The sequence below is a fragment of the Daldinia caldariorum genome, assembly GCF_022478825.1.
Source record: "Daldinia caldariorum strain CBS 122874 unplaced genomic scaffold F4812scaffold_10, whole genome shotgun sequence".
Lineage (NCBI taxonomy): Eukaryota > Fungi > Ascomycota > Sordariomycetes > Xylariales > Hypoxylaceae > Daldinia > Daldinia caldariorum.
This window is the reverse complement of record NW_025953046.1, coordinates 190,895-201,656: the sequence shown is the minus strand read 5'-3', so window position 1 is coordinate 201,656 and position 10,762 is coordinate 190,895. Positions and strand designations below refer to the sequence as shown.

Below are 10,762 nucleotides of genomic sequence, written 5' to 3'. Positions count from 1 at the left end.
AACATATTTTTTTTCATTTTAATCGAACGACGATAAATCGAATAGCATGTTCGAACATCGAGGTGGAAGAATAACTTGTTTGAGGAAGAAGAACTGTTGTTTTACTGGTTTTACGGGTTCTACAAATTTACCGAGATAACTACCTAGGTAATCGTTATTATTGCAAATTGGCAAGAGAGAAAGACCTGGCAATTACGCATCCTGGGAAGCTGACTCCTACTTACTACCTACTACCTACCTACCACCTAAGGTCCGTGAACGCCTGGAAACCTCAAGAGCGACAGGGAAAGAACACCGGTCTTTTATCGCCGAAAGTAAATCGCCACTGCCCTCTACCAGATGACAATCACGCACCAAAAAAAAGGAGAAGCATTTAAGCTAAAGGTTTGCAATTGCTAACTAACAATATTGCTACTGTTATTGCTGTATGCTTCCATTCTCAGGAGGGAATCAACAATCCAACTTTTTTTTTATTAGTCACCTCGGTTTTTCTATTTCTAATTAACCTACCTACATTCCTCAGACCGGAGGAAGAGGAAGAAGTAAAAAAAGAAAAAAAAAAAGTCGAAAAGAAACGAAAAGAAATAATGGCATACAGAGGTAAGTCTTCCCACTTTATTAAGTATTTCTCAAAACAGTGTTTTTTTACACTGCTTTAACTTACCCTAGGTACAAACAATACTTCGTACTTATTGTACCGTTAAACCTTTTCTCCCACAAGTACCTAACCTACTTCACTCCTCTCAAATCAAACTTCACCCTAATCCATAACCACATCTCGCACTGTCAGGAATAGGAATAGGAGGCTAAAACCTGGCTGCGTGCAACCTAGTAGTATCACAACCGGATCTAGATCCTGCGCATGGAAACGCATTTGCCAGCGTCGCCGACCTCTTCGACTACAATATCCTCAACCGACCTGTTTCTTTCGGACGATCATCTACTCCTACGCATTTGACACCTTTCAGTCCGAATCAGCAAGATCACTCGAGTAACCGGTTACCCTCTTTACCTGACCTACTACTGAACGATTACCAATTTTCTACCGCCTCCGGTTCCTTCCAACAAGTTCATTCTTCCGTACCTCACTATTCGCCCCGCCGTTATCCGACTCAAGAACGCAACCGATCACCACCCGCGAATTACAATAACCACAGCGAAGGAAGGCCTAGTTGGGCGCCTTCTCGACTAGGAGTTACATTGTTCGGGCTGGATTCAAGTCTACGGCGGCTGTCTCATTTCCAGACCGACGCCCACCTCGGACTTGCCCCACCGCGAGGCCAGGAACAGAGGCCATTATCATCTAACACTCGTAACATTATCGACCAACTTCCACAGTCGAGTAGACCCGGTTTCGAGGCGAACAGCGACGACTATTACCTTACTGCTTTAGGCGACGGTGATTTTTCATCGCCGTCTCTTCCTCCGATCAACAGCAGCCCTCTTCTACCTACTAGACCACGATCCTCTAACCTACCGAAACCTCTCGAAGTTGGTGAGGCAATGCCAGCAACCAGTTCTCGTCGCTCGAGGAACAACAAAGAGCATCTAGTCGACCTGACAAAGGAGGAACCAGACTTCGATTCTACGTCAGGAGTCGACCCTGCAACACCCTCTATGCCTTCTGTTAGGAAACGAGCCGCTGTCGGCGCAAATAACGATGCGGCTTCCAAGAGGCTACGAACATCTCACTCATCCCCTTCGAACTCCGGCCGAGCAAGCAGAACAAAATGGAAACCGAACGATCAAAATCCTTTTGCCGATGATGGTTTTTGTGGCCCCGCGGACGAAATTCATGAAGCTATTGACCTATCGAATGCTGCTGAAGTCCCGTCGGAGCTCATGGCCCCTAAAACTGACAATCGCGTCAAGCTTGGCAAATTCCAGTGCGTCATTTGCATGGACGACACCTCTTACTTAACTGTCACGCATTGTGGTATGTTGTAAATAGACACCTTGCTGCCCAGTTCTTTTTATATGTTCCGTTACTAACCCACACACCATTAGGTCACCTTTTCTGTTCCGAATGCCTACATTCGGCACTTCATATCGATAATATGAAAAAGACATGTCCCGTTTGCCGAACTAAAGTCGATCCAAAGGAAAAGAAGGGCAAGAACCAAAAGTCCTACTACCATCTCGAACTGAAGATCATGACCGCCAATAAGAAGGGGAAGCGACCAGCTGTTTCTTCGTGACGTGGCCTGGCGCATTGTAAGGAAATGCCACTTCATTGTCCAGCTGACGTGGTGCAGACGCAGTTCAGATGAGAAGTGGGACAAGTTAGTAGGGCTAGCAGGGTAGCTGGGTAACCTGTGGAGCGGCAGCAGCATACCATGAGATTTTCAGCCTCGTGCGTAATTGTAATAGAGGTGTTCTACTATACTATCAAGTGACTTTCCAACAGGAAGAATGGGTTTTTTTTACCGACCCAAGTGGGATCGGAAATGGGCACATAGAAACGGAGGGTACAACGGTGGTGGGCATAAGTTTACTGCATGGAAAGGGGAGTTGGGATTTATAACATCCACGGCGTGATACCCATCTTTTTATTGACTCAAGTCGGGCTACGATGCTGGCCTGCGTCTTTTTTTCAACAGCTACGGCCTTCATATTCTGGTGTTCCTGACGACAGGAGTGAGAATCATGCTACGATAAGGGAAACAAGCATACTATTACATAGGCGCAATAAGAGACGGTGTGCTTTTTCTTTCTTCCAAAATATCAGGTTAGGTACCTAATGTGTACCGTCTCTAATTGACATGAATAAATCATATTTACCACGCGTGTAGGTATTTAATAACGTTTCTTCTATTAACGCTTCGATAACGTCGTGAACGCTGATAATAGCCACACCCCCTTTCTCATACTCTGCCTAATGCATGAACACACAAATTATTTCGGCACATGAGCCCTTCTAGCACGCACGTCCGCATGTAGGCACAAGGTATTATTAGGTATATTAGCCATGCCGTATACCGCATACCTAAACTACCTACCTCCAGGAAGGTACTTAACCTCCTTCGTAGTACAATCCGCTCGCGTTTTAGCACCTTCGTTACAAGGCCGCCTATCACAGACCTTACCTTAGGTAGGTGTTTACCTCTAACTTAACCTAACCTGCTGTTTGATTTCATCTCGCTTCTCTTGCGGCAGGTACCTGTAAACCGTAATAGCGAACCCGTCCTATTAAACGACACCGGCCTGGACTGGGCTGGACTGGACTGGACTGGGCCACTTTAGTAACTTATGTTATACCGCTTCAGAGCTTACTGCTTTTTTCTTCTTTTCTTCTTTCTCGTTCGTTTTGCTTTTGCTTTTGCTTTTTTTTCGTACTCGTCGAAAATGATTTTTTTCTCTTACCATTCCACCTTATTGGCTGGTGTGACGAGGGAGAAGCGGATCAAGGTGTGAGTTTATCTAAGACGGCGTTCCGGGTGGATGAGATGACGAGATTTCACATTCGCGTATACGTCTACGTCTACGTCTACGTATACTTATCAGCACGCCACTTGTAAGTACCTAAATGTGATAGGTGAAGCCCCTAGAAGTCTAGAAGTTTCTAGTAGAGTGTCAAGATATCCCACAATATTAGCCCTGCCTATATCACGCGCCTTCCTAGGTATGATACGTCCTGAACAAAGCCAAACGCCGCCACCGAACTCAAATCACAAATATCTACCTAGGTACCTAAGTCACCTAGTTGATCTATAAGATTCCACTTCTATCATCGTCCGCCGGCGAATCCGGCAAGCTCTCGTCGGGACCTAATAAGCCGCTCCGTTCCCCCACGGCGCCTGCCACATCATCGTCATCGTGGCCCCCTCCGCTCACACGACCCCCTTGCCCGGCTATTGCCGTCCTCGCGGTACTTCGCCCCTCCTCGGCGCCGTTGAGCACGTACCAGCAGTCCTTCTTGGTGAGCAGGCCCTGGAGGACGCCGCGATCGCTGAAGAGCACGTAACGGACGCCGAGCTTTTGGAAGTAGGCGACGGCGAGGTGCAGGGTGCTGCGGCTGGGCAGCGTCAGGGGGGTTTGGTCCATCCAGGGGCGCAGGTCCAGCGTGGTGCGCGGGTCCGCGAGTGGCTGGTGCGAGAAGAAGGCCTCCGTCTCGGGAGGCAAGCTGCGCGGCGGCTGCGTGCTGGCCGCCAGGTTGTACGCGAGCTCGGCCCGGCTGATGTAGCCGAGCAGGATGGCGTCACGCGGATCGCTGACCACGGGGAACCCGCGGTAGTCGCACGATTCGAGCACGCCGCGGAGGCTGGCGATGGTGTGGCCCGTCGCGGTTAGCACGACTAGATCCTCGATGCGCGTCATGATCTGCGATGCTGGGATATCCGGTACGTGCTGCGCACCACTGCCCTCGTCACCGGAGTCTAGGAACGGGTACTCGTTGAAGTGAATCCAGCTCTCGTAGATACCGCGCCGTGAGAATGCGTCGCCCACCCACTTAGATAGCATCACAGCCACCATGATCGGGAGCACGTAAGTCAGCGCGCCTGTAAGCTCGAACATAATAACAACAATAGAGACGGTCATTCTAGTAACGCCCGCAAGTGTAGCAGCTGCACCGATCATGGCGTATACACCTGGTGTGACGCAGGGTCGGCCAGGATCACAGGTACTAAAGGCGAAGAAGTCGGGATGACTTCGCTGCCAAATCTCCATGATGATACCGACTGCCCTGCCAGAAAGTGCTCCAATAGCCATAGAAGGTAGGATGATGCCGGCCGGGATCTGTAGCCCGAAGGTAATAGACGCAAGGAAGAAGCCTAGAACGGCGGCAAACAATAGCAAAATGATGGTGCCGGCCGTCGCAGCGCCCGTTTTACAAAGGCCGAATTGATCATCTAGCACCAATGCGCAGTCACTGAACAGTGAAGACACGAGCTCCGAAGATTGAGCTCGCATGTAGAAATTGGGGTAGTTAATTAGGGCTGTCAAGAGAGCCACGACGACGACTTGTGTTAAGGGTCCTGGAAGCCATGATGTTGACTTCTTCCACTGTGCCACACGCATATTTGCCTTGATGAAGAGTCCGCCGTAGAGGCCGCCTAGTATACCGAGAAGGGCAAAGGGTATCAGTTCGAAGTCGTGCCAACCCGTGCTGAACTTGACTTGGTACAACACGAGGTTGCCAGACCGGAAGGGGTCAAAGGCCTGTAGCACGACGGCTGCTGTCATGGCGCACACGAAACTCTGCCACATAGTCTTGTCGGGAAAGTAGTAGGACAACTGTTCGAGACTGAATAACACACCCCCAATAGGGGATCCGAATGCGACAGAGATTCCCGACGCCGCAGCCGCAGATAGTACCTCTCGTTTCCGTGCTGGTTCAGGTTAGCGCACACGTTTAAAGCACTCGTTTAAAGCCATTGCTACTTGGGATACGGACCTTCATTGGTATTAATATTGGGGAATAATTTGATGAACAGGTTTGCGCAACAGCAGGCAACATGTACCAAAGGGCCCTCCTTACCCAGCCACATGCCTGAGGCGACGGCAAGACACTAATACCAGTCAGCTTGGCTGTCTAACATATGTGATCTGCTGTGATCTGGGAGAACTTACTAACCCCAGGGACTTGGTAACAAGCGTCCATGTCCCCAAGAAGCGCCGAATAACGAAACCACCCAACACGGTCTTTATCTCAGGTATACCACTGTGCTTCGCATATATGGCGTATTCCTTAACCAGGAAACCGGCGCATAGGGCAAATGTCACCTACAAATTTATTAGTAACTTGTGCTCGAAAACGCTGATCGTTGAACTCACAGAAAATAATAGAAAAAAGAAGTACTCTATAAACCATCTCCCGCCAGTAGAACTTATACCCAGAGCTGCGGCCCAATGTTTCCATCCAAGGCACTTAGCACCCTGGTCGTAGCCATAACAGCAGAATTGCTTGTTTAAATAAAACGCGCCTCCTTCAGGCCCGGAAGTGCAGTAGCCAGTCTTTATATCACCCAGCCAGTCCGAGGCGACGTCTATAGCCGCTGCCAGCCCGCCGACAGCAATTCCCGTCAACACGAGGATAACCCATGTCTGGCTGGAATCTAAGAGCTGTTGTATGTATCCAACTATGCCCGTCGCGCTCGAGTACAGCACTCGTAGGCGTTGTCGCTCTTTTGTATACTCGAAGATCCAATCGATGGCCGTAAGATCCTCATACCCCACTCTCCGGCCTGGCCCTTCAACGTACCAATCCAGCGGCGCTCCCTCTTTCTGACCGTCCGGCGCATCAGAAGTATTCTCTGGTCGCTCCAGATTCAGACCTTCCAGCCTCGTGGGTGTTTCGGTGTCGGAATGGGGTGCTCGTGGGGATCCGGATCCCAAGCGATTACCGGTGAGTGCGGATAATAATCGACTCGGCTGCGAGAAGACGGATTGCTTTTGTTTTCGCTTGAAGCTCATAGGTTCCGTCAAATCCTCGTTCAAGGGGTCATTTCCCAGTAGATCCCCATCGTCGCCGCCAAACAAGTAGTCCAGCTCGTCTCTTTCGTTATTGTTGGGAGGTTGCAGTCCGTTCGGTGACCGGGTTGAAGAAGACGAGCCTTCTTCTTCGTGGGGGTTTATGATATTCCTGCTGCTTGCCATGTTGAAGGCCTGATGATGCGATCTGCCATATCGCGGTCCCTATGCTACCTTATTGAGTCGAAGTAGGGATATTTGCCAGATTTCATGGCTACGAGTAGGTTAGAGGTGGATATTCGCGTTGCGGCTTTGCGACCAGAAGGTTGGTTAGAAGGTTGGTTAGGGGTCGGAATCGCTGTAGCCTGTCGCTAACGTACCTACGCAAGTGGGTTTACATGTACCTAAATGTACGTAGTACGTGCACTGGACCTGTTTGAGTAAGGTTCCAGTGTACCTAGAGGTACTTTGGTACATGTGCAATACGTACCTAATGTCTATTATTAGGAGGTACCGCGTAGGTCTAGTTGCGGAGAAGCGATAACGATAAAAGCTTAATCGTTACCGGCCCTCTGTAACTGTAACTGTGACTTACTGCCCTTTTTATTGGCTCTTACGAAGAAATGATGCAAAGTCAAATCAGAAAAAAGAGATGATTCAATAACTCATGATTCGAGCTATTCATAAAGACATTAATTTACATTGGATTAAATTACGAGTTAAAATTCAAAACAAGCTACTCGTTCATAAATGCCAACCGAATCTACATCATACGTTGGAAAAGAGAGTGTGTGTGTCCCTCGAGTTGAGGATTTGATATTTTGATACCCCGTATAAGTGAGAGAGAGAAAGAGAAGATGGATATTTCAGATGTCTCAAACATCCAAGTTGAAAACACCGATGAAAACGGATCAAGCGAAACTAAGACTTCATCTATAGAGAAAATTCAACAACTCCTCAAGACCAAAGATGACACCTCTAGATTCGTTGGTTTAGCTCTACTTAAATCCGTCTTAGACAACTCCCCAGAGCTTCAGAGCGAGAAAGAAGTCATAGTTTCACTATGGGACTCTATTTCACCCAAATTCCTGGACCGCCTGTTACGCACCGGTTCTGACTCTAGCTCAGAACAAAAGAGCTCTAGGGATATGCTTGACTTGGCTGTCGCTGTCATCCATACATTCGCTGTCTTGTTGCCCGATGATGCGAAGCAGGACGCAAAGCTACTTGCCAGAATACCAAGATTAGCCAAAGCCGTCCTCTACAGGTGATGAAAACCGACCCTCATCTACAAGTCATTAGGTACCTCACGCTAACACAAAGTCAGTTCTAAAGAAACAACCCAGGTAATCATCGAGACGTTGCTGACTCTTGTCGCCGTCCCTGGTGGTGCCAAAAGCTTCGCTGATCTTGACGTCGAGGACTGGACTCCCCTAATAGAAATTGCTCCAGAGCATGCACATGTGCTCACGATATTCATATGGGCCTGGGAAAGGGGAACTACCGGCCTTGAAGATGAAGCCGCCAGGGAAGCGATGAGGACTAAAATCGACCAAGGGATACAAGCTTTTGTATCCTCCTTCATTGGAACCGACGCAACTAGCCTTTTAGAATTCGTATCCCATATCCTGAGAAATCTCAACGAGAATGTATGTATGACCCCATCCCTGTCTACCTACCCAATACACCATCAACCTTCGCAAACAGCTTCTAACCATCATCTAGCTCATCCCTCACAATCCAAAGTGGCTCGGCTCTGTTACCAAGCTCATACGGAACTTGTCGACTAATAGACCAACTGCAGCCAGCCGTTCTGCATACACGAATTGTGCAGGCGCCCTGCTACTTATATACCCAGAATCAACGCCCCAATTACTATTTCTCGACGAGAAGGACTCCCCGAAGCCGTTCTCGTACCTCTTCATCAATCTCATCCTGGTAGACCTACGCGCGACCCTACCCTCTCTTCTGGGGAAGCTCAACGACCCGGAATATCCGCGGATATCGCAGCGTCTCACCTCCGCACTCGACATCCTGACCGCATTCATCGGGCAACTCATCTCGTGGATGGAGGAGCTAGACAATCCCAGGCCGGACGCGAAGAAGCCGTCGGATTCCTGGCTCCGGATGTCTCCCGACCTAGTCCTCAAGCTCAGCAGCTCCATCGCCGAGACCTTGTCCGTCACGATGGAGTACCTGCGGGACCGCTGGGACGCTTCGGTCGCGGGGGCCCGGGGCTTGCACCCGGAGGCGCGCGTCGGCAGCGCACATACCCACTTCGGCTCTCATAAGACGCTGGCCTGGGACACCAAGGACGAGGGCGCGGCTACGGACGCGTTCATACTGTCCGCTATCCGCGCCATCGCGCTCTGGGTCCGCGACGACGACGGCGATGTCCTGAGGAAAGAGGGCGCGGGGCTGATGGACATGTTTATGGAGTTGTACCAAAGCAGCAGCAGCAGTGGTGGTGGTGGTGGTGAAGGTGGTTCAGATTCGTCGCAGCCAAGCAGCCTCGATTACAGGCTCCCCATCCTAGCGGCTCTCGAAGGCATACTGCGCACGTCGAAGGGGCTCGAGGCTTTCGCCTCGTACGAGGGCTGGAAAATCCTGTCGGGCGACATGCTCCGGATCCTCGAAGAGAGCTCCGCGTCGACCACCCTGCAGGAGGCAGACGTCGTCCGCGGGACGCGCATCGCGCTCGTGCTGCAGATCGTAGCGGAGAGCGAGGGCGCCACGCCGGAGGACTGGATGGACGTGGTGACTGCGGTAGCGGCCCACGACGTACCGATTGTGGAAAGCGGCGTCAGGGACGAGGTGCTTGTCGACTTCCAGACCGATGTGTTGCAGCTTGCCGCGACGCTGCTGTCGAATGCGAATCCCGGCATGAAGAGGCGGTATGTGCATTCGACTCATGCTATACGGGGCGTCGCGGAGCAGTTAAAGGGTAGGGTGGATGGGAATAGTGATACCGCGAAAGAGTTGGAATATATGTTATCCAAACTAGACGCATAAGTAGGCACCTAACCTAACCTAAATCTACCTAGAAGTAGGCTATTGAGTACCCGTCTGATTTTATTTTCGTACGTGGTGACTTGGATATCGCAGTTTATCTTGTTCAGGCTCTTTTTGACTTTGGCCTCACTCAGGGGTTATTTGCCTCAGATAGATATTACAACCCTGAAGTACAGAGTCAAAGATGCAATATAGTCTTCTGGTTTGAACAAGCGGTTTAGACATCTATTGCATATTACCTAAACTTATGAATCGGAAATGCAGGTTCACCAGCATCAAACAATACAAGACAAAGCTTGGTGATGTGTGATGTAGTGGGAGCATAGTCCATCATTACGCGCCTCCGAGCAATGTACTCGGATGCGAGGTCGAGGTTGGGAAGGTCATGGGCTCAAATCCCATCGAGGCTAACTTTTTTTGCCTTCTTTTCTTTTCTTCTCCTTTTCGCTTCTTGTCTAATGCTCGCCTAGTTCGCATTTCCACTTTGTCGTTCCATCTCGCACATTCAGAGAGATAGACAAAAACCCCTATTCTATTCTGCCGGCTGTTAGGCTTCTGGCCTTATCTTTCGCTGTGACTCTGACCAACCTCGCCACCTTTCGGAGATGTTGGTTCGTGACTCGTCTTCCTATTGGATATCCGATGTCAATCTTACGTGCCCGTAACGTCCACTGCGAGTTGATTGATAGGTTCAGCAAACGTTACTTTCTACCTATCATAGGTATACTGTAGAGAGAGTGTGTACGTAGCGGAACGTATAGAAGCTTCGAATCGCCCATTATGCACGATGTGATGACCCCCCTGTCCCAACACTCCCAGCTCCCCGTGACTCGTCATATTTATATGTCGTGCAAGCGTTGGAATTTTTTCTTTCTTTTGAATATGGCTGGATACTACTTTCCTTAAAAGGAGTACCAGTGCATCACAGACTTGCGGGATCATACATGACTTCGTCTCCTATTCGGCCCCAGACCCTGGTCGCTCCGTGTTTACTTCTACCAGAAAACGGGTCTCGGTCCGGTCCTACGTGAGAATAACGTTCACCAACCTTACATACTACTGGGCAGCTGGGTTTTCAGCAAACACGATGCCCAGTGCAGATAGCGTGCCTGGAGTAAGTAAGGGAGGACCGAGGCAGAGTGTGGATATAGGTACCCGGTGAAGTCCATTGGATACCATAGGTAATACCAGTAGAGCGTATCTCGGTATTGTTTAGAGCAATTGACTAGTAGTATGGAATGACGCTACCGCATCTCCATGTTTCTGATCGTAGTCTCCGATAGAATTGACAGGTAGTTAATAAAAAAAAAATTCATTAGGTTACTATATCATTAATGTG

The 10,762-nt window shown here is 49.6% G+C and overlaps 3 protein-coding genes across 3 annotated transcripts; 2 read left to right on the top strand and 1 right to left on the bottom strand.

Annotated features, from left to right (window-relative positions):
* The first annotated feature begins 182 nt into the window (after nt 1–182).
* Nucleotides 183–2,348, top strand: F4812DRAFT_46675 (uncharacterized protein). The gene is made up of 3 exons (XM_047938570.1): nt 183–600; nt 833–1,936; nt 2,008–2,348. The coding sequence occupies exons 1-3, from the start codon at nt 588–590 to the stop codon at nt 2,196–2,198; spliced, it is 1,308 nt and encodes a 435-aa protein (XP_047789358.1). The 5' UTR covers nt 183–587; the 3' UTR covers nt 2,199–2,348.
* A 1,065-nt stretch (nt 2,349–3,413) lies between these two features.
* Nucleotides 3,414–6,839, bottom strand: F4812DRAFT_430907 (chloride channel). Its single transcript, XM_047934396.1, has 4 exons — nt 5,776–6,839; nt 5,572–5,724; nt 5,396–5,510; nt 3,414–5,330 (listed from the first exon to the last, which is right to left on the bottom strand). The coding sequence occupies exons 1-4, from the start codon at nt 6,595–6,597 to the stop codon at nt 3,709–3,711; spliced, it is 2,712 nt and encodes a 903-aa protein (XP_047789357.1). The 5' UTR covers nt 6,598–6,839; the 3' UTR covers nt 3,414–3,708.
* A 177-nt stretch (nt 6,840–7,016) lies between these two features.
* Nucleotides 7,017–9,777, top strand: F4812DRAFT_46577 (DUF1941-domain-containing protein). The gene is made up of 3 exons (XM_047938484.1): nt 7,017–7,678; nt 7,739–8,060; nt 8,137–9,777. The coding sequence occupies exons 1-3, from the start codon at nt 7,269–7,271 to the stop codon at nt 9,421–9,423; spliced, it is 2,019 nt and encodes a 672-aa protein (XP_047789356.1). The 5' UTR covers nt 7,017–7,268; the 3' UTR covers nt 9,424–9,777.
* Nucleotides 9,778–10,762: the final 985 nt, after the last annotated feature.

What these genes read in the sequence shown, in the direction of transcription:
- F4812DRAFT_46675 (XM_047938570.1), top strand. An exon ending in CTTAACTGTCACGCATTGTG is followed by an intron (nt 1,937 to 2,007) that starts GTATGTTGTAAA and finishes ACACACCATTAG; the next exon opens with GTCACCTTTTCTGTTCCGAA.
- F4812DRAFT_430907 (XM_047934396.1), bottom strand. Translation starts at nt 6,597, where the DNA reads ATGGCAAGCAGCAGGAATATCATAAACCCCCACGAAGAAGAAGGCTCG. An exon ending in TCTTTTTTCTATTATTTTCT is followed by an intron (nt 5,725 to 5,775) that starts GTGAGTTCAACG and finishes ATAAATTTGTAG; the next exon opens with GTGACATTTGCCCTATGCGC. An exon ending in TTACCAAGTCCCTGGGGTTA is followed by an intron (nt 5,511 to 5,571) that starts GTAAGTTCTCCC and finishes GACTGGTATTAG; the next exon opens with TGTCTTGCCGTCGCCTCAGG.
- F4812DRAFT_46577 (XM_047938484.1), top strand. Translation starts at nt 7,269, where the DNA reads ATGGATATTTCAGATGTCTCAAACATCCAAGTTGAAAACACCGATGAA. An exon ending in GCCAAAGCCGTCCTCTACAG is followed by an intron (nt 7,679 to 7,738) that starts GTGATGAAAACC and finishes ACACAAAGTCAG; the next exon opens with TTCTAAAGAAACAACCCAGG. An exon ending in TGAGAAATCTCAACGAGAAT is followed by an intron (nt 8,061 to 8,136) that starts GTATGTATGACC and finishes ACCATCATCTAG; the next exon opens with CTCATCCCTCACAATCCAAA.